We start from the raw sequence: 27055 nt of genomic DNA, 5'->3' as shown, positions 1-27055 counted from the left end.
TCAGCAGGATCCTCTGTCCTCTGGAACTGGGGGGAATGGGCGTCAGGCTTGACTTAAGAGAGGGTGAAGTTAAAACTGGTGAAAAACAGGGACCAGTGGGCCTGGCGAGAGTTCAGTCTCTCGGCTGAAGACATATACTCCAAATTCTTATGGTCTGTCCACACAAGAAATGGCTGCTTGGTGCCCTCTAACCAAAGGTGCACTCCTCCAGGGCCATCACTGCCAACAGTTCTCTGTTGCCAGTGTCAGAATTTCTCTGAGCAGAGGCCAGGTGCTGAGTGATGAAGGCACAGGGATGGACCTTATGGTCGGTGCCACCGCTGAGTCAAGATGGCCCTTACCCCACCCTCTGAGGCGTCCACCTCAACCACAAACTGACATTCAGGGTCAGGCATCTGGAGAATGGGTGATGTGGTGAATCGATCCTTGAGGGTCTTGAAAGCTGCCGCAGCTGGAGGTGAACACTGGAAGGGCACTTTGGAGGAGGTCGGGACAGTGAGAGGAGCTACCATGGAGCTGTAGTAACAGATGAAGCAACGGTAAAAGTTGGTGAACCCCAGGAAACGCTGAAACTGTTTGCAGTTTTCAGGAACAGGCCAGGAGGTGACAACAGAGACCTTGGCTGGGTCCATCTGGATGTTGCCTTGTGACGCACCTATGTACTCCAGGAAAGACACTGAAGGGACATGGAACTCAGGGAGTTCTCCAGGAGATGCTGGAGGACAGACTGGACATGATGGATGTGTTGCTTTTTGGACCAGGAGAGGATGAGGATGTGCTAGCGCTCATGAGTCTTAGCAGCTTGTCTGGTTTCAGCAGACGACACATTCATCATGGCCTCATGCTGGACACCTTAATCATCTCGAGGCTACTCAGTGGTGTGGGATTGTGTGCTGGGTCCATAGCTGGCCAGATTGTACTGCAACAGGTATGGACTGGACCCAATCGCAGCACAAATGAACCAGGTTTTCATTCTCAAACAGTCTTTATTCAGATCTTGTTGGAAGATGGTTTGTCCTGGGCTGGGTGTGGGACAGATTGAGACAGATTCGGCAGGGCTGACATCACCAGAGGAGGTGAGCTGGCAAAGTGAAGCTGACAAGGTGGGTCTCTTGGTTGAGCAGGAACAGGCTGAGAGCCAACCAGCCACAGACGGGGAACAGAGATCAGGCAGGCAACGCTCGCAGGCTGGGACTAAGGGCTGGTGGGTTTACCAGGGCGGACATGAGAGGCAAAGGTTGGAGGCAAGTCGGGTCGATACCAGGTAAACAATCTGGGAACGAGTGCTGGAGAGTCTGGCATGAGAGCCAAGACAATCTGGCCAAGAGTGAGTGAAGTGAAGCAGCAGGTGAGAGCTGATGAGGGTGTGGCTGAGCAGCAGAGCAGGAGGGGCATGTGACATCATTGAAAACAGATTCCCAAAGCGTGGGCCCCGGCCCCCTGGTGGACCGCAGAGTCACAAGTTTAAATACTTTTAATTTTCACTTTCCTAATGGAGTTTAAAATCACCGTGGAATACAGGGACGTCTGAGTGTTCGGCTGTGACGACGCTGACGGGACAGTTGGAGCGCCGCCGCGCTGCAGATCAGCTGATCAGTGAAGTGGAGCTTCAGTGTTTGGGTGTTTTTGAGTGGGCGTTAATTTGGTGGGCAAAGCTGTTCCAGTGTCCAAAACTTCAAAACAAACACACAAAAATGTCCAGCTCAGTTTCTTACCAGTGGGAGGTTGTGGAGTCACGAGGCTGCGTGGGGGCCTGGAACGTTCAAGCTAAGCTAATGAGATCTTAACAGTGTAAACGTGGACGTGGTGGAGCCAGCGACTGTTGGCTTCTGACCAACAGAAAATAAGGAAATAAATGTGAACCGGACCGGTGAGAGTTTTATAAGCGGAAATAAAGAGTCGGACTGTGGCTCCCAGCCGGCTCGCTTCCTCCACTGCTGGCCCGAGCCGGCTCATTGATATTCGTGACGTCACCGCTACCCGCTCCTCCCACTACTTCAATCTGTCCGTCTAATCCCCGCCCACCCCGGCGGCGCTTTAACGCAGCAATAATTAGCTCTTTTCCTGTCACGTGCTGCACCGACTGATTCAATAGAGGACGTCAATTTAAGGTCCGCGCGGTAACGACGGTGTGTCGTCCTTTACCGGGATCACGTGCGCACCCTCCCTGTTGTTAATTAATTTTCCGTGGTTCTTTCCACTGGACGCAGGTACAGGGTTTCCTTTCCTACTGGCTTGTGTGTGCCGGAGCTGTCGGACGGGGTCGGCGAGGACCGCGGGGGGAGTTACGCCCCGCCCCTCCCGGACACGTTGCCCAGGGAGAGGCTGCACGGGCTGGATGGGACTCCGGCCCACCCGCCCCTCTCCCCGCCCGCGTCGGCTGCCTTCATGGTTTCACTCCATCAGCTCAGCTCGTCGTCGCTCACTCGGCTCCTGCTGCCGCCGCCTGACCTGGACTCACCGAGCCCAACGGGAAACACACGATTCGTCCCCGGTAAGTGACACGGGTGCCGCCGCCAGCCGTCAGCTCACCTGCACCGGTTCTCGTGTAGCGGGGTTACCGGGAGCGGCTGCGGCCGAGGGAGCTTCGCTGCCGCATCCCGTTCCGCGCGCGCGTCAGGTTGGTTCTGGTGTTCTGGAGGAACGTCGGTCGCCGCTGAAGTTCCTGCTGCGGTCGTTCTGAGAGAATAAACCGGAGTGGAGCCGCGGAGCGAGGCGAGGCTGCAGGGTGCATCAGCAGCCCGGGTCGGTGTGAACCGGTCCGTGTGTTTGTGCGGTTCTGCTCTTACGTAATGTTGGTCGACCTGCTGGGACGAGGCTGCGGAGGGTTACTTCATCCACCGGCCCGGGGCGCAGGACCAGGCTCACGAGGGAGGGACGCCGGTCCCAGCCGGGATTGCAGAAATGCTGTGGTCATGGTCGCCCGCCCCTAAATCCTTCTCCCAGCTGCCTAAGTTTCCTGGTGACATTTGGTTCCCCTCGGACTTGAGTTTGTGAATCACCAGGTGACGTCAGCTGCTCATGCATGAGCTGTGGGTTCGGGAGAGGAAAGAAGGAAGTTTCATCAGCATTTTTGTTGTTGACATTTTTACGACTTCAGCAGTGAATGAATAATAATCAGCAGGTGAAGAAGTGACGTCACCTGCCGCTACATCAGGCCGGGGGGAAGTGTTGGAGGGCTTGATCTGAGTTTGACCTGCTCCACGGAGGAGGTTCTGGTAGCGGACCCCCTCCCCATTCGTAGAATCAGAAGCTGCCCGGGGGAGGGGGGGTCTCCTGGGCCTGGTCATTTCCTGAAGCTCTCAGTGGAGCGTGCGGCTGTGGTCAGCTGTTCTCAGGTTATCTAAAGCCAGAAGCCCGAGTTGTCAGTGGAAGTCACAGAATGTCAATGATTGACACCCCCCCCCCCCCCCCGTCAACTATGACTGCCTGGCTGATGGCGACGGACAAGGAAAGACAAATGACTCCACACAGGTGACTGTCACCGAGCTCACCTGTGTGGAGTCTCATCACCATCACCTCACCAGGGTGGCAGCCTGTGGGGCCCAGTCACTCCTGTTATTACGTTGTAGTTCATAAAACATCGTTATTTCACTGTAATCTGCTCCAGCAGCGTCTCCTCCTCCGGCTGCGCTCCTCCATCGACCGGTAGATGAACTCCTCTTACATCCTCGTGTTTGTAAAAGCTCCAGGATGCGTATTTAAAATGGCGCTCATCCCGCCACAGTTTGCTATCCATTTCCTGGTGAGCTCAGCCGGCGTGGTAACAGTGGTGTGGTGTTACACTGATATTCCTGGATGTTATTGAGCCACATGTGAGTCCGGCCTGAACGCGACCCACCTGGTCCAGGTCTCCATCGGTCGTCTGCTGGTTCATAATTTTAGCTCAGTTCTTTATGTAAACTAGCAGATGTCATCAAAAACTAACCAAACATTAAACTCTGCAAACATGTCCGCCCGACATGATATTGCCCATGACATCATCGATGACCTCAGCAGAGCATAAAGGCAGGAAGTGACTCCTCCTCCTCCTCTCCTGGAATGCAGCTCATTATGCTCAGGATTCTTTAAGGTAGCCCAGTAAACCAGCAGAGGTCCTAACTGGGCTGCTGATCCACTCCAGAACGTCACCCTTCCTCCTCGGCTCGATCCGCTCCCTCCCACCTGCTCCCGGGAAAATCAGCCTGGTCGTTTCTGTGTGATTGTGGTGAAGGAACAACAGGCACAACCGCAACGGAGGAGGTAATAACTGCTTTGTCTGGGGTCAACCTGAAATTGGAGCTCTACCAAACCACATGGAAGCTAGGAAGGCTTGTAGCGGGCAGAGCGCCAGCTCCGACACCCCTGGCAGGAAACGATCACACGGGACAAATGGCGGGTCACAAGTGTTGGGTTTTTATGCTTAACAGTAATGCTGAAGTACTGGCAGGTGAACAGGGACACATTAGAACCTGTCAGCCATGCTCATGGGAGGTGTTGTGTGTTCGCGATGCAGGTCCGTGATGCTCTCTGCTGGCTGAGGCTCTCGCTCCACCATGTCTACCTCCGACTCGGACTACTCCATTGACTGGCTCGCCAGTGACGAAGACGACTATGACAGCCCGAAGAGATTAAGTCCTCCGCACGCAGGAGCTCCACCAGCACCGCTGACGAGCGTGTCATCAACCACATCCTTGAGGGAATCTCCTTCAAACCGCCTCCACCCCGGAGCCCCCCAGAGGAGGAGGAGGAGGAGGAGGAGCGACTGCGGTAACTGTAAAGAAGGAGGCTGCTGTGGGGGCAACGCTGACTTTGACGCTTCCCTGCAGACCCCAGCAGTCAGTCCACTTCAGGGATTTACCTCCACATGCAGGCAGCAGCAGACACTTTGGGTGGAGGCGACGCATCCTGCAGCCAGGAAGAGAGCTGCAGACGGACGCTGGGAAACACCTGACCAGGACGCCGACAGGGGCGCATCCTCACACAAGGTGAGAGCTGATGTACACCGAAGGAAGGCACAGAGGGACGTCACACACCGTCCCATTTCACAGGGGTGTGTGTGTGTGTGCGTGTGTGTGTGTGTGTGTGTGTGTGTGTGTGTGTGTGTGTGGACAGACTCAGGACTCACTGACCTGCAGGCTGCTGTGTTTACATGTAGCAGGAGTTTGACTGAAGTTCCTCTCCACAGTGACACAGACTCAACACAGAGGGAAAGCGTCCGTCACCGGGGGGGTTTATCAATACGCTGAGCGACGGCTACAGGAGAAAACAGAACCGCAAAACTGTCCAAAGACTCTGAACTCTGAAGCACATCATGTTCTTTATACACACTTCATTTATCAGGAAGTCACTCTGAAAACCAGGATCTCGTTTGCAATGGCGTCCAGAAACGATAATCCACAACCACTTTGATTGCAGCTAAAAACCAATGAACTGCCACACGTGAAGTCTGGTGCTGCTGTGAACACGAAGCTTGATCCAACTCTTGGCATCAGTTGTTGTATGTCAGCGTGTTTGTGGACGATACCAGACGATGTGTTTCAGAGTTTGTAAAGAGACATTTTTAGGCAGTGTTGCTGTTGCTAGCGGGCCGTCCCCATTGGCTTGTTGACACCTGGCTGGGATCTCTAAGTGCAGAGAAAGGCTTTTGTGGGCGGAATCACATGAAGACATGGATGTTGTCAAGGTTTTACTTCTTGATGACAGTTTTCTTCAAGATTTGAATCCAGTTTGACCAAATGGAACAGACCTGCTTTTAACTCATGACACCGCGTGATTGTATTCTTTTAAAAAGGTTTCATGAACAACAGGAAGCAGGTAAGTAATGTGAATACCAGGACGGTATTTTAAGGGATTTGTGTCACGTCTGTCTGTGTCAGAGGGAGAGAAATAAAGATTGGGATGGACAAGTCTGCCAACGTTCCAGAAAAGCTCCAGCCTTGAGAGTTCAATCCATGCGTTTTGTAGGTCTAAAAGGGTGACGCACACTTCAAGCGTTAAGGTTCCCGTAACCCCCGATGCTGCGCTAAATGCAAACTAATGCTCCGTCACTGGAAAGCGCTGACTCAGGTCCGTTGCAGCTCGAGCACAGATGTGCAGATGAAGCGGCAGGAAAGTTCGCTGTGATTCGCTCGTTTCAACGAAGCCTCTCGTTAGCAGCAGAGGAACGAGTGACATCACTCAGGGTTTCCTTCATTGCTGGCCTGGAGTCTCGTCCTCGCCTGCAACCTGCTGGGGTGTGTGTGTGTGTGTGTGGGGGGGGGGGTGTGGGGGGGTGTGTGTGTGGGGGGGTGTGGTGTGGGGGTGTGTGTGTGTGTGTGGGGGGGGGGGTGTGGGGGGGTGTGTGTGTGGGGGGGTGTGGTGTGGGGGTGTGTGTGTGGGGGTGTGTGTGTGTGGGGGGGGTGTGTGTGTGTGTGTGTGGGGGTGTGGGGCGGTGTGTGTGTGTGGGGGTGAGGGGCGGTGTGTGTGTGTTGGTGTGTGGGGGGGTGTGTGTGTGGGGGTGTGTGTTGGTGTGTGGGGGGGTGTGTGTGTTGGCGTGTGGGGGGGGTGTGTGTGGAGGGGGTGTGGGGGTGTGTGTGTTGGGATGTGTGTGTGTTGCACAGCACAGAAATCTTCACCACTGTTTCTTTATGTGGATTTTTTTTTTTGTATAAAAATTCCAGTGCTGCAAAATTCTGGGAATTTGAAAAGCTGGAAGGGAAAGAGTCGACAGCAGACATGCCAGTGTGTCTGACAGCAACACCTCAGTCAGCTCGCTGAGTCAAGTAGAAAACTAGTCAGCAGCAGCGAGTCGAACCTTTATTTATTACAACATCATTGTTTTGGGAGTGAATTGGAATATCGATATGCTCAAAAACCTGATGTGGCGGCAGCGGGGAGGATGGTCGGAATCCGTGCACACAAAGCATCCCGTTTATTCTGGGTAACTGACATACGTGACCTTCATTCTCATGGGACATTTTCAACTCTTTAGCAAGAACAAATAAACAAAAAGGTTTGGAGAAATTCTTGCGCTCTATTGGAAATTCTTTCTGGAAGTTTACTGGGAAAGTTTCCACCTCCTTGCAACCCGAAACTCAACAGTCCTCAGTCTCAGGTCAAGACTGGTCAGACGCTTTTTGCTACGTAAAAATAGTTTCAGTCCAGAAGTCCAGAAGTCCCGGATCCTAGCCATGCACCTGTGTGTTACTCTTTGCTCAACCAGGAAGTTGCTCTGGTCACAGGAAAGCTTGGCAGGTCTCCTGCTGGACTGAGGCACCACTGCCACCACCTCCGCCTGACCTCTGACCCAACATAGCCGCTCATGTGGTTCTCCCCTGATCCACCATGTTTGTGTTGGAACCCACCACGACACAGATCGCAGATGAATTGTCTTTTAGTGTGCAGGCGTTCGCTGCTCCGAGGGTCCATTGAGAGAGGATTGACTGCCCGGAAGGCTGCACCTTCATCGTTAAAGAAACGCCACCCATCAACTCACCTGCCAGTTCAACGAAGGCAGTCGAAGACGGCAGCCCTGAGGATTGGGGCGTTCGGTCCAAAGGCACCTCACATCCCAGCCTCCCCATGACCAGCGAGACTCGCTCGGTCTCTCCCACCCTCCGCCTCCCTTCAGCTCAGAAACAGCTTAGCCCACATCCAAACTTTGTCAGTCACCACCTTTGTACCAGGTTGACTCACACGTGTTGGTGGCTATACTTTTTTTTTCTTTTAACTTTTCAAGCAGACTGGCATGCTGGCGATCCTGTTACCTTTCGGTGGAGGCAATAAAACCAGGGCTGTTGCAATCGTCTTATTTGGGTGTAACAGAATTTGGCGAGAGGATGTACGTACAAATCCAAGTGTGTGTCCAGAGCAGACCCTACTGGCTCCGCCCACAGCAGCAGGAGGTGGAGCAAGGCAGCCATGAGACTAAAACACCACAGCTGGAGCTCCTGCTTTAGTCTGCAGTCTTCACCTGCGCCACTGCTCCAGGAAGCACACACCCACTCCGTGGGCCGGTGATATCAAACCATGTAAGAGGATCAGACGGTGCCAGTTGTCAAGGTGGTCTAATGTTACTGGGTCTCAGTGACGCGATGCAGCAGCTCGGCCGGCCCCATGTGACGTCATCGATCGCTATCAGTTTCTCCATCAGCTGTTAACAGCGAGCTCTTATTGAAGGACCTGCGGTCATTTAGCATCAGCGTAACACGGCGCTAATGGCATCAGATGCTTTTAAATGGGTAATCAGTCACTTAGGCCTGATCAATACATCCTTGACATGATGAGGAATTGAGGGGATCAGATAAGCCCCCATCTCTCTCTCACACAGCTCATTAAACCAGCTGGGCCTGAGCAGTTATGTGGCTGTGATGTAACCCTGCGACGAGCAGCGCTCCACTGTGGCTTTTACAAAGCTCTTAGAGGCAATGCTAACTCATACCGTCTCCCTCACAGTGCATGGAGCTGCAGTGCTACGTCCAGCCTCTGTCCTCCATCCTGCGGGGCCTGCGCTCAGGCCGCTACTCTGAACGTAAGTGTCTAAGCCCACATCTCACACACCAACAGGGTCAGAACCAGAACCATTTTTGCTGCAGGAGTCGGGTGGGGATGATGAGATGATGATTTCCAGGACAATGTTTGAATGCTGCTTTCAGGTGCATTGTTACTCTTCAGCCATCATCAGCAGAATGAAGGGCACGTTACCGTCCTTTCCTCAGCAATGTCTCAGGGACAGGCAAGGCAAGGCAGTTTTCTTTGTAGCCTGTTTTCCCCACCAGTTTGTCTCCAGGCTTCATGGCATCATAACAACATCCTCGGCCCTCAGAGCCTCACATCGACTGAGGAGAAACTCCATAGAAAACCTTGAACAGGGAAAAATGGGAGAAACCTCAGGGTGAGGAGGGGAGGAGGATCCCTCACCAGGAGGGACAGACGGACAGGAGATGTTGGTACAGACAAGAAAAGAGTTTACAATGCAAAGAACAGGAACAAGTTGAAAGTTAAATCATGTCCAGTCTTATTTTGCCTTCAAAAGAAAAGCAGCTATTCTTTATAATCATTTTTTTGCATGGGCTTTACTCTGAAAAATTCTGAAGTTGATTGTTTCTGTTGTTCACCCGACACAGTGGTTGGAGAACAGCAGCATCACTCGTGCTTTTTTCTGCTCTGTGCTGTATCTTTATTCTCCTCCCCCTGCCTGTTGTTACTGGCCTACGTTACCCTGGTCTGCCCACTGCTTTCTCATTCATCAAATCATGCTTGCTAGCACGCTCAGCTAGCACACTCCTCCTGCTTGTGTCACCATGTGTCACTCAGTCATGTCACTCAGCAACAGTCGTTCAGTTACATTGGTTACAAGTTCTCAGCTCCCGGATCCAACAAAAACCGTTCTACTTCAAACCGGCATGGCTACAGCAGGAACCCTGGCAGAGCGACATCAGGATGATCACACACTCGCACCGTGTGACCATGTGAACAGTCCACCTCCACACTCAGTAAAACCATCGCAGTCTAGAACCCTGAAACTCTCGAGCTGATGCCAACAACCACAACACGTTAAAGTCAGTCATTCTTCATTCAGATGCTTCACTAGAACGTCAGAGCCTCTTCAGGTTCTGCACAGGAGATATTTGACATTTGATGTGATTGGCTCAGAATGGTAGAACGTGGAATGGCTGCTCAGAACTGATGCAGCAACACCAAATCAAAGGATCAAAGGCCTCACGAGTCATTTAACGTCCTTTTAAACTAAGACGGCCTCAGAGATGAAAGACGGATCAAAGGCCTTTGGTTGGACACACAATTGAGTTGAGATATGGACTGCAGAATGTTGGCTGTCCCGCCTGCATGCAGACAGAACGGGCCGAGCAGCACAGCCATGAAGTCAGGAATAGTTCAGCTCCTCAACGGCGAAGCTGCAGCACCAACACTGAACTCTTCAGTGACTTCAGCGGGAAATATTTACTCAGTGAATCACCTGAAATGTGCTCAACAAGAGATTAACAGGCCTGAGTGTTTGTACTCATCCATGTGTGTCCACAGGCCGCTGCTCAGGTGGCGCCCTGTGTGACAACGTCCACCACAGCCGTTGTTATGCACTTTGAGTACAGACAAGTTTTACTGTGCTGCAGCCAAGGAAACAGAGTCCAGGAGAGGAGCTGTAGCTGATGATGGATACGTGCTGGGAGGTCATCTCACTCGTATCCGTCCAGCGCTGTTGGAGCACGATTTCCCCACCAGGAAATTCACACGCGCCTCCCAGTTTATTAGGTGCTACTGGTGACACTGTTCTACTGAGCTGAACAAGCCAGGGAAATACGACAAGCCCTGTAGTAGCAGTGGTAGTGGTGGTAGTGGTAGTGGTGGTAGTAGTAGTAGTGGTGGTGGTAGTAGTAGATGTAGTAGTAGCGGTAGTGGTAGTAGTAGTAGTAGTGGTGGTAGTAGTAGTAGTAGATGTAGTAGTGGTGGTAGTGGTAGTAGTAGATGTAGTAGTGGTGGTAGTGGTAGTAGTAGATGTAGTAGTAGTAGTAGTGGTAGTGGTAGTAGATGTAGTAGTAGATGTAGTAGTAGTAGTAGTAGTGGTAGATGTAGTAGTGGTAGTAGTAGATGTAGTAGTGGTAATGGTGGTGGTAGTAGTGGTGGTGGTAGTAGTAGTAGTGGTAGTAGTATTGGTAGTTGTGGTAGTAGTGGTAGTAGTAGTGGTAGTAGTAGTGGTAGTGGTAATAGTGGTAGTAGTGGCAGTGGTAGTAGTGGCAGTGGTAGTGGTAGTAGTGGTAGTGGTAGATGTAGTAGTGGTAGTAGTAGTGGTGGTAGTGGTAGTAGTAGATGTAGTAGTGGTAGTGGTAGTAGTAGTAGTAGATGTATTAGTAGTGGTAGTGGTAGTAGTAGATGTAGTGGTAGTAGTAGTGGTGGTAATATTGGTAGTTGTGGTAGTAGTGGTAGTAGTAGTTGTAGTAGTGGTAGTGGTAGTAGTAGATGTAGTAGTAGATGTAGTGGTAGTGGTAGTAATAGATGTAGTAGTGGTAGTAGTGGTGGTGGTAGTAGTAGTAGTAGTAGTAGTGGTAGTAGTATTGGTAGTAGTATTGGTAGTTGTGGTAGTAGTAGAAGTAGTTGTAGTAATAGTGGTAGTGGTAGTAGTAGTAGTGGTAGTAGTAGTGGTAGTAGTGGTAGTGGTAGTAGTGGTAGTAGTAGATGTGGTAGTGGTAGAAGTAGTAGATGTAGTAGTAGTGGTAGTAGTAGTGGTGGTAGTGGTAGAAGTAGTAGTGGTAGTAGTAGTAGATGTAATAGTGGTAGTGGTAGTAGTAGTGGTAGTGGTAGTAGTCGTGGTAGTAGTAGTAGATGTAGTAGTGGTAGTAGTAGTAGTGGTAGTAGTAGTGGTAGTAGTAGTAGATGTAGTAGTGGTAATAGTGGTAGTGGTAATAGTAGTGGTAGTAGTAGTGGTAGTGGTAGTAGTAGTAGTAGTAGTGGTAGTAGTAGTAGTAGTGGTAGTAGTAGTAGTAGTAGTGGTAGTAGTAGTAGATGTAGTAGTAGTGGTAGTAGTAGTAGTAGATGTAGTAGTAGTAGTTGTAGTAGTGGTAGTAGTAGTAGTAGATGTAGTAGTGGTGGTAGTAGTAGTAGTGGTAGTAGTAGTAGATGTAGTAGTAGTAGTGGTAGTAGTAGTGGTGGTAGTAGTAGTAGTAATGGTAGTAGTGGTAGTGGTAGTAGTAGTAGTAGTAGTAGTAGTAGTAGTAGTAGATGTAGTAGTGGTAGTAGTAGTAGTAGTAGTAGATGTAGTAGTGGTAGTAGTAGTAGTGGTAGTAGTAGTAGATGTAGTAGTGGTAGTAGTAGTAGTGGTAGTAGTAGTAGTGGTAGTAGTAGTGGTAGTAGTAGTAGTAGTAGTAGTGGTAGTAGTAGTAGATGTAGTGGTAGTAGTAGTAGATGTAGTAGTGGTAGTGGTAGTAGTAGTAGTAGTAGTGGTAGTAGTAGTAGTAGTAGTGGTAGTAGTAGTAGATGTAGTAGTGGTAGTAGTAGTAGTAGTAGTGGTAGTAGTAGTAGATGTAGTAGTGGTAGTAGTAGTAGTAGTAGTAGATGTAGTAGTGGTAGTGGTAGTAGTAGTGGTAGTAGTAGTAGTGGTAGTAGTAGTAGTAGTAGTAGTAGTGGTAGTAGTAGTAGATGTAGTAGATGTAGTAGTGGTAGTAGTAGTAGTGGTGGTAGTAGTAGTAGTAGATGTAGTAGTGGTGGTAGTAGATGTAGTAGTAGTGGTAGTGGTAGTAGATGTAGTAGTAGATGTAGTAGTAGTAGTAGTATTAGTGGTAGATGTAGTAGTGGTAGTAGTAGATGTAGTAGTGGTAATGGTGGTGGTAGTAGTGGTGGTGGTAGTAGTAGTAGTGGTAGTAGTATTGGTAGTTGTGGTAGTAGTGGTAGTAGTAGTGGTAGTAGTAGTGGTAGTGGTAATAGTGGTAGTAGTGGTAGTGGTAGTAGTAGTAGTGGTAGTGGTAGTGGTAGATGTAGTAGTGGTAGTGTAGTGGTGGTAGTGTAGTTGTAGTGGTAGTGGTAGTGGTAGTAGTAGTAGATGTATTAGTAGTGGTAGTGGTAGTAGTAGATGTAGTGGTGTAGTAGTGGTGGTAGTATTGGTAGTTGTGGTAGTAGTGTGTAGTTAGTTGTAGTAGTGGTTGTGGTAGTAGTAGTTGTAGTAGTTAGATGTAGTGGTTAGTGGGTAGTAATAGATGTAGTAGTGGTTAGTAGTGGTAGTGGTGGGTGGTTGTAGTAGTGGTTGTAGTATTGGTAGTAGTATTGGTTGTTGGTGGTTGTAGTAGTTGTAGTTGTAGTATTAGTGGTTGTGGTTGTTAGTGTAGTTGGTAGTGTGTTGTGGTGTAGTTGGTGGTAGTGGTAGTGTTGTTGTGGGTAGTGGTTGAGTTGTAGTGTAGTGTAGTTGGTGTATGTAGTGGTGGTAGTGGTAGTAGTAGTGTTGTGGTAGTGTGTAGTGGTATTAGTGTAGTAGTAGTTGGTAGTGGTGTAGTTGTGGTAGTGTAGTAGTGGTAGTAGTGGTTGTTGTAGTGGTAGTAGTAGTGGGTATGTAGGGTAGTAGATGTTGTAGTGGTAATAGTGGTAGTGGTAATAGTAGTGGTAGTAGTAGTGGTAGTGGTAGTAGTAGTGGTAGTAGTAGTAGTGGTAGTAGTAGTAGTAGTAGTGGTAGTAGTAGTAGATGTAGTAGTAGTGGTAGTAGTAGTAGTAGATGTAGTAGTAGCAGTTGTAGTAGTGGTAGTAGTAGTAGATGTAGTAGTGGTGGTAGTAGTAGTAGTAGTGGTAGTAGTAGTAGATGTAGTAGTAGTAGTGGTAGTAGTAGTGGTGGTAGTAGTAGTAGTAATGGTAGTAGTGGTAGTGGTAGTAGTAGTAGTAGTAGTAGTAGTAGATGTAGTAGTGGTAGTAGTAGTAGATGTAGTAGTGGTAGTAGTAGTAGTGGTAGTAGTAGTAGATGTAGTAGTGGTAGTAGTAGTAGTGGTAGTAGTAGTAGTGGTAGTAGTAGTGGTAGTAGTAGTAGTAGTGGTAGTAGTAGTAGATGTAGTGGTAGTAGTAGTAGATGTAGTAGTGGTAGTGGTAGTAGTAGTAGTAGTAGTGGTAGTAGTAGTAGATGTAGTAGTGGTAGTAGTAGTAGTAGTGGTAGTAGTAGTAGATGTAGTAGTGGTAGTAGTAGTAGTAGTAGTAGTAGTAGATGTAGTAGTGGTAGTGGTAGTAGTAGTGGTAGTAGTAGTAGTAGTAGTAGTAGTAGTAGTAGTAGTAGTAGTAGTAGTGGTGGTAGTAGTAGTAGATGTAGTAGATGTAGTGGTAGTAGTAGTAGATGTAGTAGTGGTAGTGGTAGTAGTAGTGGTAGTAGTAGTAGTAGTAGTGGTAGTAGTAGTAGATGTAGTAGTGGTAGTGGGAAAAGAAACCAGCCCAGCCCTTCTACTCTCATCTCATCTTCCACTCTGTTGAAGACGGTCAAGCTGTTGCTTTTTAATGTGCGGGGGTCATAATTGGTACCATGTTTGGGTCCAGAGCCACATGTTTCCCCTCATGCTCTCCCTCCTCCTCCTGCAGGTCTCAGCAGCTTCCAGGAGAGCGTTGCCATGGACCGCATCCAGAGAATAATGGGGGTCCTTCAGAATCCACACATCGGGTAAATATCTGAAGTGTGTCGTTGCCTTGGCTGGTTCACAGTCCTGACAGACGCATGTTTGCGTCGTTGTCTTTGAACTGGAACCTCGTTGGGTTCTGGGACATCTGGAAGTGTCCAAGTGCCACACGTCATTCACGCCAGTCAGTTAGCCGAGGGCTGACAGGAAGTAGTAACTCTGCTGATAGAGCACTTCCTCCTGGCAGAGGAGTCTTCCTGCTGCCATCAGCGTTGCTTCAGGCGCTCCTGAATATTTCTGCTGGATGATGCCGAAGCTCCACCCACAACATGAGGGGAGTTGAACGAACTTGGTCCTTCAGCTGCAGAGGCGACAAAATGCTCAGACAGGAGCTCGTGTGCTTTTGACCAGGAAATATTTTCTGTTTTTTGATGCACTGTGGGTGTTGTACTTGATGGGTAATAATTCAGGTCCTTTGTCCCTGTACATCGTAGCGCTTCTGGCCTCCGTCAGCCTGGCAAACACTGCTTCAGGGTGGCTTCTGAGGACACGGCTGTAGACACCCACACGTCGCTGCTGTCCTCTGACCTCTTCGGTCCCGGTCAGCCTGATCGGAGAGTAGAGATACAGAGACAGCAGCCACACGTCTGACAGACGCTTTAGCGTTCCAAGACAAAACAAGTACTTTGGTGTGTATCTCACTGCCTTATTTGGTGATACCCCTCTTCCATTCATAGCCATGAATACAAAATACTTTTTTGGACAACATTGAAGGGTTTGTGCTCAAAAGGGAAGCAGCCGGACTCACATTACTGGTCAAGTGATGAAACCTGGTTCAAGTTCCGTGTGACTCACAAGCACAATGATTGTGAGCTCAGAACTGAAACTCCTGCGTGCCAGTCGCAGCGTTCATTTCCTCGTGTCTCAAAAGAACGTGGCGTCCTCCGGCTGCTCGTCCTCTCGCCTCGTATACCCTTGAAATAAATCGTTCATCTGAAACGCCCGTAGACACACTGGAGACTCAAATTAGCTCCAGTTGAGACAAAGAGGCATTTTAGTAAGTAACTGCTGAACATGAAAAGACCGAATAATTCCTCCTCATGTCGTTTATCCCTACTGGACTTCCCACGACCTCCACGAACGTCAGACGTGAAATATGGCTCAGCTGAGTGCAGCAGCGTTGGCGCTTGTTAGCGCCTGCATGTTGAACTTTAGAGGCGGCTCCAGGGCTTTGATGGCAGATTGGAGGAGCGAGAGGCACAATGAACGTTGTGAAGTCAGTGACAATCACAGGAAAACATCTGAAGGTCATTAAAGCCGTTCGCAGTGATTCAGAGCTCAGCCGTGTTTATCAGGGCTGCCCAGATCACGCGCTTCCTGTGCTGACCTCAACAATGTATGGAGAACGTTCCTGTGGTGGTTCTCTGCTGAAGCTCCTATAGTCCATCATTGACAATAAAATCCCGTGAAGGTTCTTTGACAGATTTAACACCCCCCTGTGAGAAGAGGACAATAGAAATACATTCTTTAGTTTAAGCGTGAGTGCAGCTGAGCTGGAGAACACGACGGCTGTCAACCTGCTGCTGGGGGCTTCCTCCTCCGGTCGCCACTCCACCTTCTGCCCCCCCCTGCTTGCTACTCGTGACCTCATGCTAATAGAGGACACTTCTGAGGATCTACCACACACACACTAAATGTACATCTACTCAGTTGTACCATGAAGTTTGATCAGGTGCCGTCATGTGGCTGGAGCATGAGACCATCACCGTCCGCTGAGGAAGGCCCACACCAGACCAGTACGTGGGCCTCGAGTCAGCAGAGAAAAACCTGAACGTTGAAGCCGCCGTCGAATCTTCATTTCTAGATTCACAATCTTCCTCCTATCGTCAGCTTTGCATTTATACATCAGTTTGATTGACAGGGACCGCACATTAAAGCGCCTCTAGCCATCAGCCGTCCTCGTCCCTGGTTGGAGATTTGGGGAGCTAAAGGCAGCGCAGCGCTCCTGAAGGGACATGGTGACAAGCACACGTTACAGGCCGCCACAGAAGAAACTGATGTGGGATCAGATTGATGAGAACTACCAGAATAAAAACAAAGAGCAGCGACTGAAAATAAACAGGAAATATGAAGTTAGTGATCAACAGTTAAGACCTGAGTAGCATCTGTGGCTTCGTAGCTCAGTCTGACAGCCAAGAGCACACGCACAGGCACGCGCACACGCACAGGCACGCGCACAGGCACGCGCACAGGCACAGGCACGCGCACACGCACAGGCACAGGCACGCGCACAGGCACGCACACGCACAGGCACACGCACAGGCACGCACACGCACAGGCACACGCACAGGCACGCGCACAGGCACACGCACAGGCACGCGCACACGCACAGGCACACGCACAGGCACGCACACACGCACAGGCACGCACACACGCACAGGCACACACGCATGCACACACACAGGTATGCATACAGGCACGCACACACACACAGGCGCACATATAGGCAGGCACACACACACGCTCACACACACACAGGCACACAAGCTCAAACACACACACACACAGGCGCAAACAGGCACGCACACACACACGCTCACACACACACACACACACACACACAAGCTCAAACACACACACACAGGCGCACACACACACAGGCACACACACACACACACACACACGACACTGCCCCAGGTCTCTGTCATACTGAACCAAATGGTGGGTGTGACACATGTGAACCCTCTTGTTCCAGTTTAGCATCCCAGCTGAGATGATCTGGATCCCAACCAAACACTTGGTGGATTCCTGCATGGGCCGGTGCTGATCTGACCGCCACGTGTCCCCCACGTGTCCCCCACGTGTCCCCCACGTGTCCCCCAGATAATGCAACAATCTCCCCCGAATCATCCAGAAATATTTGACTTACCTACCCAAGCAAGGACTGTAAGAGAAGGTTCCAACCAGTACGATACCGGGCGGCGCGTGTGTGTGTGTGACAGAACAACAGACTGTAACCATGGAAACTGCATGGTTCTCAAACTAGGTGTGACCAGTCCTCCTGCAATTATTTTCATTCTGACCTTCACCAGGGAGGTCATGTGATCACCAGCGTGTCTGTGTGGGAGCACAGTGACTTCAGTTCACACGTGCTGAGTATCTGGAGAATCTGGAGCCAGCGGAGGCTTCTATCCCCGCCCATCGGTCAGGACTGAACATTCATCCTCCCAGGCAACTCAGCTGTCCACAACTAAAACTTTCATCTCAGCCACACAGTCTCAACAGGGCTCCGAGTCCTGTAGTCATCAGAGCAGGTCTCTCCTGCGAGGTCCCTCCCGCCTCCGCTGGTCAGGTTCACCTGCACTAGAGGACGATCGTGTCTCAGGTCCTGATCCAAACTCTTCAGTACCCTGAAAGTTTGAATACTTTGGTCTTGAAAGTCAAGTCCATATGAGTCACCTGTCCCGTGAACAGCTGAGTCTCTCCCCAATATCAGTCTAGCAAGTCCTCCTTCTTCAGACTTCAGCCTGACTTGGGCCAAGTCTTGACACTCTGGTCCATCTGGTCCAACAGAAACCAGAGTGAATGCGGGGGCTGCGTAGTCCTGCTGTTGCGTGGAAGAGTTGACGCGCTCTCATCAGTCCCACGACGGCAGGAGAGTCTGTGAGGGAGCCAGCAGCGAGAGTCTGGACCGGCTCACTGTAGCTGTTCGTTAGACTCATACAGTTGACATGTGGGCCCTGAACGCAACATCTAAGTTAAACACAGCGCCGGACCGCACACGCGGCGCCGTGGCGCAGGAACCATCAAATCTGTCTCATTAACCTCAGTCAGCACACCACGGTGGACTGGAGGCAAATATTCCCTTCATCACCGCAACAACTCTTTGGTTTCTTTGGCGCCACTGAGTGCCTGAAGTCTGGAATTCATATGGCAGCAACGCCAGTGATGCTGGCACAACGTGAGGTTATACAACCTGCTGATGTCCTGTCACACATGGCATCGCTACCACGCCGACACGTTCTTAACACACACAGGCGATGAAATCACCCATCAGGAACATGACATGAATGCTACACATCAGGACTCAGATTAAATTATGACTATTCAACCGCAATAATCTCATACTTTCTCTGTTTTGGGGATGAAATCAAACCCTCTGATCTCTATATACATACATACATACACATATGTATGTATGTACACACATGTATGTATGTATATACACACATGTATGTGTATATACATACACATATGTATGTATGTACACATATGTATGTATGTACACATATGTATGTATGTACACACATGTATGTATGTATATACACACATGTATGTGTATATACATACATACATACATGTATATACACACATGTATGTGTATATACATACATACATACATGTATATACACATGTATGTGTATATACATACATACATGTATATACACACATGTATGTGTATATACATACATACATACATGTATATACACACATGTATGTGTATATACATACTTGTGTGTATATACACACATGTATGTGTATATGCATACATACATACATGTATGTATATACACATACATGTGTGTATATACACACATGTATGTGTATATGCATACATACATACATGTATGTATATACACATACATGTGTGTATATATATACATACATGTATGTGTATATACACACATGTATGTGTGTATACATACATGTATGTATGTATATACAGTATATACACACCTATGTATGTATATACACATACATACATACATACATGTATATACACATACATACATACATACATGTATATACACATACATACATACATACATGTATATACACATACATACATACATACATGTATATACACATACATACATACATACATACATGTATATACACATACATACATACATACATGTATATACACATACATACATACATACATGTATATACACATACATACATACATACATGTATGTATATACACATACATACATACATACATACATACATACATACATGTATGTATGTATATACAGTATATACACACCTATGTATGTATATACACATACATGTATGTGTACATACATACATACATACATACATACATGTATATACACATGCATGTGTGTATATACATACATACATGTATATACACATACATGTGTGTATATACATACATAGGTGTGTATATACTGTATATACATACACACACACATATATAATCACACATTTTTCCCCTAATATGGTTCACATGTGTGACAAAGATGCAAATCGGAAGCTTAATGTTGTACTCCTTAACAATAGATAACCTTTATTGTCCAAAATATGGAGACAGCACGGCGCCCTCTGCTGGATGCGTCTGAGGCAGGCTACCGTCAGCTGACTGATTGATGGGATTATTGATGAAATCAGCTTGAGCAGAACGGGTTCATCAACAACCTCTCTGGTCCCTGCTTGTTAGCATCCCACATTTTTTTAGGACTCAAATTTTTTGAAGTTCTCCAGTGTAGTTTTTGCAGTTGTATTTTATGCAGTAGAAGAAGACGTTGTACTATTTTACACCCGTGTGAACTACAAACTTTATTTCAGGCATTCCACAAAGACCCACGGCGACGATGGAACCGCCCCGTCAACAGAGCTAACTTATTTCAGCTTTACAGGACTAAACATGCCTGAAGCGTAGGCGTCTCATTGATGTCACTACAACAGGGAGGGAGGGGCGGGGGGCGGCGGCATCACATGAATCTGCTGCGGCGCTCACGTCGCGTCATGCTGACGCGTCATGCTGCTCACACGTGTTGTGTGCAGTTCAGCTTGATTTATGTTCTCAGAGCAGGACGGGCCAGATGCACAGGAAGAGCGTCTGTGTGTGTGTGTGTGTGTGGGGGGGGGGGGGTTAGCTTCTTGGGTGGCCAATCAGATTGTAGGTAATGAACACTTTATTACCTCACTTGTTACTAAGAGTTTATAAGCCACTTGAGTTTATGTAAAAGTTTCAGAATGTCTTGGTATGGAAAGTCTTCAAAATGCAATTTGAGGTATCAGACTTGGTTTTAGGTTGGACCTGGTTTTAGAGGTCCAGGTTTAATCATTTTTAGATCCAACTCATGGCTGTGAGCAGGTGGGCGGGGCCTAGGAGGGCCGCTCCAGGGCTTACTGCTCTATTTTTAGCCTGTGAATGAAGCGCAGGCCTTCCCCTGCTGCCACGTGTGGGCTGCAGCGTGTGTGAGAGAGAGTGTGTGTGTGTGTGTGTGTGTGTGTGGGGGGGGGGGGGCAGCTCGTCTCAGTCACATTTCTCATGTGGAACGTTACATGCTCGACGTGTCGTCCTCCGTACACATCATGTGATCCTGGGATGTTGAAGTAGGTTGTGATAGCATCACACAGACGGTGAGTAATGCAGACACACACATACGCACGCACACACACACACACACACACACATACACACCATTGGCTCCCTCACAGGCTGGTTATTTATTCAGTCATTGTGGTGTTTTATGTTCACCAATCAGATGAGGCCTGAGCGCTAACTGTTGGCGAGGCTTTGCGGGGCTTATGTAATGACCACTGGCGAGACGTCCCTAAGCCATCTGAGCTGCAGGGCGGCTCGTCTCCGGCGCTGTAATCTGTAACGTCAGATCCAGTGTGAAGCAACACATGACTTCACCTTGTTCTGGCAGCATCCCTCACTCAATGCCTGTTGTGTGTCTCCTCTAGGGGGCGCTTTCTCTCCACCATCATGAAAATAGAGGAGATGCTGCGGAGCTGGTTCCCTCATGTCAGACCAGCTCAGACAGCCGACAGCGATGGCGTCCCGGCCAAGAAACCGAAGGTAAATGACTGTGGTGTTCATGGTGGTGAGAGGGGACCTGTGAGTCTGGTGATGTCAGCGAGGTGTTGGACGACCTCCAACTGCAAGAGATTGCATTTCACGGGAAGAGCTGCGGGATGGGGGGACGAGTGCATCCTCAGAAATCTGTCAGCTCCCCCCTCGATAAATCCCTGTTGGAACCTTCCAATCGTATTCGGCGTCCTGTCCTGACACCACTGAGCATCACGCCCTGGAACGATCAATCACTCCATCAGTTCTGATGGGTTGGGCTGATGTCATCTTCCTTTTCCTTCAAGAAACATTACCATGTTTCCAGATGCTTTTTTAGACACACGCCTGATCAACATGAAGTCTCAGGAAGGTTCTCAGTAGAGCTTCAAGATGCAGAAAGGAGAAACGGCAACAAGAGAGCAAAGGTTGTGAGCAGGCGATTTATTGAAAACAACAATTGAACTGAAACAGGCTGTGATCAGCTGATCAAAAGTTGAGGACCACAGCCTTTTAAAGCCCAAACCTCTGCAAACACTTGGATTCCGTGTCATTTCCTGTCGTCACGCTGTCAAGATCTCCTGATGGCAGCAAAGCTGACTGTCTCTGGAGGTGCTGGATCGTTGAGCTGCAGAAACAACGAGCCATCGCTGCTCAGGTCGGACGCAGTCGGACGCTCATTTTACATTTCTTAAACAACCCTGAAGGTCACGGAACAAGAGAATCAAGTGGTAGAGCCAAAAAATCCCACCAGCGCCAAGCTGGAGGATCAGGATGTCTGTCCATCAAGACACGGGATGGTACTCGTCCCAAATGAAGGCCATTTCTGGTGCTGACTGCAGCCCAATAACCAGCAGACGGCATCTGAGGGGGAGGGGCTTCAACAATAAAAAACCTCTTCAAAGGCCAGGCCTCCTTCAAAATTGCCGTTAGGACTTTGCAAGGCAGCACCAAACGTGGGACATTCAAAGGTGGAAGGAAGGTTTGTTCTCTGACGAGAAGGCGTGTATTATTTTTTTGGCCTTTTTATTCGATGGTTTATAATGGAGAAATGACAGGGAGGGGGGGGAAGGGGGGATGACATACAGAATAGGAACCTGGGCCTGGTTCCTGCGCAGACTTGGCCTACGCACTATGTACTACGTACTATGTACTATGTACTATCCACTATGTACTATGTACTACGTACTATGTACTACGTACTATGCTCTATGTACTACGTACTATGCTCTATGTACTACGTACTATGTACTACGTACTACGTACTATGTACTACGTACTATGTACTACGTACTATGCTCTATGTACTACGTACTATGCTCTATGTACTACGTACTATGTACTACGTACTATGTACTATCCACTATGTACTATGTACTACGTACTATGTACTACGTACTATGCTCTATGTACTACGTACTATGCTCTATGTACTACGTACTATGTACTACGTACTACGTACTATGTACTACGTACTATGTACTACGTACTATGCTCTATGTACTACGTACTATGCTCTATGTACTACGTACTATGTACTACGTACTATGTACTATCCACTATGTACTATGTACTATCCACTATGTACTGTGTACTATCCACTATGTACTGTGTACTATCCACTATGTACTATGTACTACGTACTATGTACTACGTACTATGCTCTATGTACTACGTACTATGCTCTATGTACTACGTACTATGTACTACGTACTATGTACTACGTACTATGCTCTATGTACTACGTACTATGTACTACGTACTATGTACTATCCACTATGTACTATGTACTATCCACTATGTACTGTGTACTATCCACTATGTACTATGTACTACGTACTATGTACTACGTACTATGCTCTATGTACTATGCTCTATGTACTATGTACTATGCTCTATGTACTACGTACTATGTACTACGTACTATGCTCTATGTACTACGTACTATGTACTATGCCGGACCAGTCAAACCTTGAAGACTCAGCACCAACATTCAGGAATTTTCCTAGACCCCCTGTACTGTTGCGTACTGGACCTGTGAGCGGTTCCAAACTCGGTGTGGTGTCACAATACCACAGTAAAATAAACAAATGAGTGTGTGTGTGTGTTAGAAACAGCGGACTAACCTTCTTCTTCTGGTCCCACAGCATTGTAGCGGTGCCTCCTCAGCTCCAGCGTCTCCAGCCTCACTCGGCTCCTCAGACGTGGACCTGACAGGCTCTTATTGCTCCACTCACCTCAAATGGCTCCACACGTCCCCCATCTGCTCCCTGAAACTGCCTGAGTCCACGCTCCCTACTGCACCCTCCCCTCCGCTTGCACGCCGTCACCTTGAGGTGACCCAGGACAATGCAGTCTCCTCCAGCAGCGACTCGCTGGCCAGGCCCCCACGCCATCTCGGTGCTCAGCCTCGTCTCAGCCAGATGCCTCTGCCCTCCAAGATCAGCTCACCGTGTCTGGAGAGACTCCTGCAGGCGAAGGGCAGCATCATCACTCCCAGGACAGTTGGCGAGGGAGGCTGCTCCTCCTAGCGCATGCGGGAGTCAAAGAATTTGAATTTTTGAGACAACAAAAATACCTGACTGTGAATTTAAAGCTGGCTGACTTGTGAAGCTAATTATTGTGAACCTGGCTGGAGTGTGTTGGTGGCACTGGGCCACTTCCATCAGGAACAGTTCTGGTTCAGTGAAGAAGTTGGCCAGTCAGAGGAAAATGGGTTTTTTCAGGAGGCGGGGCTTAAAGACATAAAAATACCACTGAAATATTTCACTTTGAAAACCATTGTCTGCTGTTCCAGGGTCAGGAGCTCTGACTTCAGACCTCAGCATCTTTCATGGTGAAGACCAGCTGCTGGCCTTTAAGGTCCCGCTCCTTTAGTCATGTGATCAAATCACCTGAATCAAGCTGACTGAAGTCTGACCAGTTAGAAATGTTCCTGCTCAGTGTGAATCATTTCTAACAGGATTTAGGCTGTCACACGGAGGGTTGTCAAAGTCCAGCATTTCAGGATCAATTCAGTTGTACGAGTAACACACACACACACATCCTTGTACTTATATCTTTGTGAGGACTTTCACTGATGTAATACATTCCCTAGCCCCTCCCCCTAACCATCTCAGCTGACTGCCTGACCCTAACCTTGACCCTAAACATAAACCTGAACCTGATTCTAACCTCGACCCTAGAACCAAGTCTTGACCTTCAAACGGCCCTTTGAAGAAGTGAGGACCGGCTAAAATGTCCTCACTCTGTTGGTTAAATACGTATTCTAGTCCTCACTATGTAGCAAGTACAAGAACACACACACACACACACACAGCCAGATGGCCTTACGCATGTTTGACTCTTCTCAATTGTTGTAAACTGTTAGCCAGGAGGGTGAGCGGAGGGATGGCGACGTCAGGACGCTGCTGGTGTCCTGGGTCATCCTTCCTGTCTCCAGCTCCAGACCCCCAGCTGAAGTGGTCTGGCTCATTGGGGACTCCTCACAGAGATTCTGCTGGATGTTCACTCGTCACAAGAATTCAAACACAAGAAATCGGAATGATCTGACTCTCAATACCAATTCAAAACTAGAATGATCATTAATTATCATTGTTTTTTTATCATTTATTTACTAAATTCGCCCCAACATCTAATTTAACTGGAAAAGACATTTTAAAAAGGCAGAAATAAAGTGACCAGAGACGTCAGATTTCATGTGTTTCAGTCAGAGCTGAAGTTGGTCCTCATGTTGCCGTGGAGCCCGGTGGGTCCCTGGACCCTGTGTTGAGAACCCGGCCACGCCTGTGTTTATGGATCCATGACTTGAGTGAATGAATGGATGAATGCGCATTATACTCAAGACTTCGACTGTTACCTCGGGCTGCTCCTCTACCTCACGCTGAAACGCCACAGCCGGTGGGAATGTGTCCGGGCGACTGAGCTGTCACAGGAGCTGAGGTCAATCACACTATCTGGACAGTCCAGTTGGTGGCGTCACACTTTGCTACTGTGAAAGTTCACCCAGAGGGATGAACGATGGTTTCGCTGGCCCAAGCAACTGCTGCTGCATGCTGGGAAGTCTTACTTTCACTTGTTGATCCGATTCTTTCCTTCATACTCTGCTTGTGTGATTTTAGACCAACAGAGTTTGAGTTTTCCAAGTTTGTCTCAATTCGTTTCAGTCTTCCAAACATCCTCCTCTTCATCCAGAGAACACGACACCCGAGCGTCCGTCCTGTGGACGGGATCAGTTTCTTTGGAGTTGAGGACAAACGAGGAGTGACCGGTGATGCTTTCAGTGTCCAGAGTCCAACACCATGAATGTGCCAGTAAACCGTTCCACATCTCTGGCGTTGGAGTGATAGGAACCCTTTCTGCTAAAAGATGGATTCGGGCGTTACATTTTCTACATTGAGATCCCGTCCTGGTGAGACTGCAGAGGATCAACATCTGGCGCTGCGATGTTTTGGGCAGAGGCAGCGAATGTGGTGCATCGTGCCGCTGTTGAAGTGTTTGAGCTCCGATGGTCACATCTGCTGCTGTGTTCCAGCACCGATTGGTCGCAGCAGCAAAACCTTTTTGCTTCGAAATTCCAGACACTGATTTCGTCATGTGACGTTTTTGGGATCTGCTGGTGAGATCCCAGACTGAGTTTTGGACCAACTACCAAAGATTTCAGCCACAGGTGAATAATCAAGTGGGTTTTGGCATGATAACAAACCAACAACGTTTACCAGGATGTTGGTGGGCTCAACTGGGAGAGAACCAGGCACGTTTGATGAGAGCTGAAGCCGCGGCGCCTCAGCAACCGGACTTTTTTCTTTGAGTAGCACAATAACGGAGACGTTTCCACGGCTACGTGAGACGCAGCGCTCCAGATGCAACAGCCTGCCGGCTCTGGCCATCACGCTCGGAGACGGTCAACAGTCTCCTTTACTGTACAGTTTTGCACCGTTGACGCCCTGAGAGATGGCCTTTGTGATATTTTGTACTTCTGAAATAAACGTGACGTGTGTTTCTGAAGGGCCCTTGCTCTGTTCTTAATGCAGTTTCAACACAGTTCAGTTATGCAGCATTTATTGTTGATGTTGTTGTGTAATGCTTTGGGAAACTCAGCATAGGCAATGAAAACAATAAATATGGATATAATGCAAAACATTTTCCTAATGAAGCATTTTACACAATGTACATTCTTCTTGCTACACCACAGTCCTGAAGAACCTATACACGTTTCCACACGACGAACGGACCTCCATGCAGAAACCCTGAAAATGGGATGTGGAGTCATGGAGAGAAAACAACACACTAAATGCACTTCTTGTGTGGGTGTCTGTGTCATTAAAAACCGCTAATAAACCACGAGGAGAAATCAAATGTGTGCTTGAGTACATAAAATGAAGGTTAAAAAGTGTCTGCTCAGGAGTTTCCTACGACTGGTGCAGTGATGAGGCGCTGCATGCCCGCCACCAGGATGGCGGCGCCTCAGTAGTCCGTGTCTGAGCCCTCGGTGTTATCCACATTACGGGAGAGCATGTAATTGTCCATGTCGATGGAGCGGCAGTTGTTGATGGCATAACGCAGCCGCTCCGCCATGACGGCTTGGCTGGAGTACGGAGGCAGGCGCAGCTGAAAGAAGCAGGTCTGGGAGGTGGGCAGGCTGTCGTAGGGCTGCGGGACGAAACAGGCATTAATACTCGCAGTATTTTAATGTGGGACTCCACTAGAGGAGCTACGCACCACCACCACTTTCAAATATTCACTATTAATCTGAATCTGGACTTTCCTTTTCCATTTCTGACAAGCTCTTTTTGCTAGGAGCCCACGTTGCTGCTGAAGCGGCAGCGTCCCTGTGCCGACGAGCAGATACAAACCATCGGCCAAACATCGAAGGCCCCTGAATCCCAGACGTCCACGCCTGATCCGTTTATGTGCAGATGAGAGAAACGTCCCTTCGGTTTGTTGTTTTTCAGCCTGTCTGAGTGTCCCACTCGTCTGCTGGTCATACGCAGGTGGTCTGCTCAAGTCTAACCCTGCAACAGCAGGTCATGTCTGAACGTTGAGCCTGAACGGTTCCGGCCCTGTGTGGAAGCTGCCCCGTTTACAGAGTCCAAGTTCTGGTCAGCCAGTCGGATCTCCTGCCCTTCAAGCAACACTGCTTCATTCGTATGGTGGCGTGGTCTTCTTCTCTCACCCC

At 48.6% G+C, this 27055-nt stretch overlaps 2 protein-coding genes across 7 annotated transcripts in view; one reads left to right on the top strand and one right to left on the bottom strand.

The window, feature by feature from the left end:
• The first annotated feature begins 2042 nt into the window (after nucleotides 1–2042).
• Nucleotides 2043–26228, top strand: LOC147268863 (uncharacterized). 2 transcript variants are annotated; one of them, XM_086223763.1, is made up of 7 exons: nucleotides 2043–2111; nucleotides 2211–2494; nucleotides 4496–4967; nucleotides 8416–8491; nucleotides 14017–14095; nucleotides 20775–20889; nucleotides 23025–26228. In XM_086223763.1, the coding sequence occupies exons 3-7, from the start codon at nucleotides 4536–4538 to the stop codon at nucleotides 23406–23408; spliced, it is 1086 nt and encodes a 361-aa protein (XP_086079889.1). In that variant the 5' UTR covers nucleotides 2043–2111; nucleotides 2211–2494; nucleotides 4496–4535; the 3' UTR covers nucleotides 23409–26228. The 2 variants fall into 2 exon arrangements, with proteins under 2 accessions (XP_086079889.1, XP_086079882.1); XM_086223756.1 differs by having other exon boundaries at nucleotides 2065–2494.
• The window catches only part of herc1 (HECT and RLD domain containing E3 ubiquitin protein ligase family member 1), a 67912-nt gene continuing 66778 nt past the window's right edge, over nucleotides 25922–27055 (bottom strand). For all 5 annotated transcript variants that reach the window (XM_086223693.1, XM_086223701.1, XM_086223722.1 and 2 more), the window contains exon 79: nucleotides 25922–26529. In XM_086223693.1, the coding sequence (XP_086079819.1) occupies nucleotides 26344–26529 (186 nt within the window). In that variant the 3' untranslated portion in view covers nucleotides 25922–26343. The remainder of the gene's footprint in view (nucleotides 26530–27055) is intronic.

This window comes from Aulostomus chinensis, chromosome 2, assembly GCF_037954235.1.
Source record: "Aulostomus chinensis isolate RoL2024-O1b breed Wild chromosome 2, RoL_Achi_v1.0, whole genome shotgun sequence".
In the NCBI taxonomy this organism is placed as follows: Eukaryota; Metazoa; Chordata; class Actinopteri; order Syngnathiformes; family Aulostomidae; genus Aulostomus; species Aulostomus chinensis.
This window is presented reverse-complemented; position numbering and strand designations above follow the sequence as displayed.

What these genes read in the sequence shown, in the direction of transcription:
- LOC147268863 (XM_086223763.1), top strand. Translation starts at nt 4,536, where the DNA reads ATGTCTACCTCCGACTCGGACTACTCCATTGACTGGCTCGCCAGTGAC. An exon ending in CTCAGGCCGCTACTCTGAAC is followed by an intron (nt 8,492 to 14,016) that starts GTAAGTGTCTAA and finishes CTCCTCCTGCAG; the next exon opens with GTCTCAGCAGCTTCCAGGAG. An exon ending in TCCCGGCCAAGAAACCGAAG is followed by an intron (nt 20,890 to 23,024) that starts GTAAATGACTGT and finishes CTGGTCCCACAG; the next exon opens with CATTGTAGCGGTGCCTCCTC.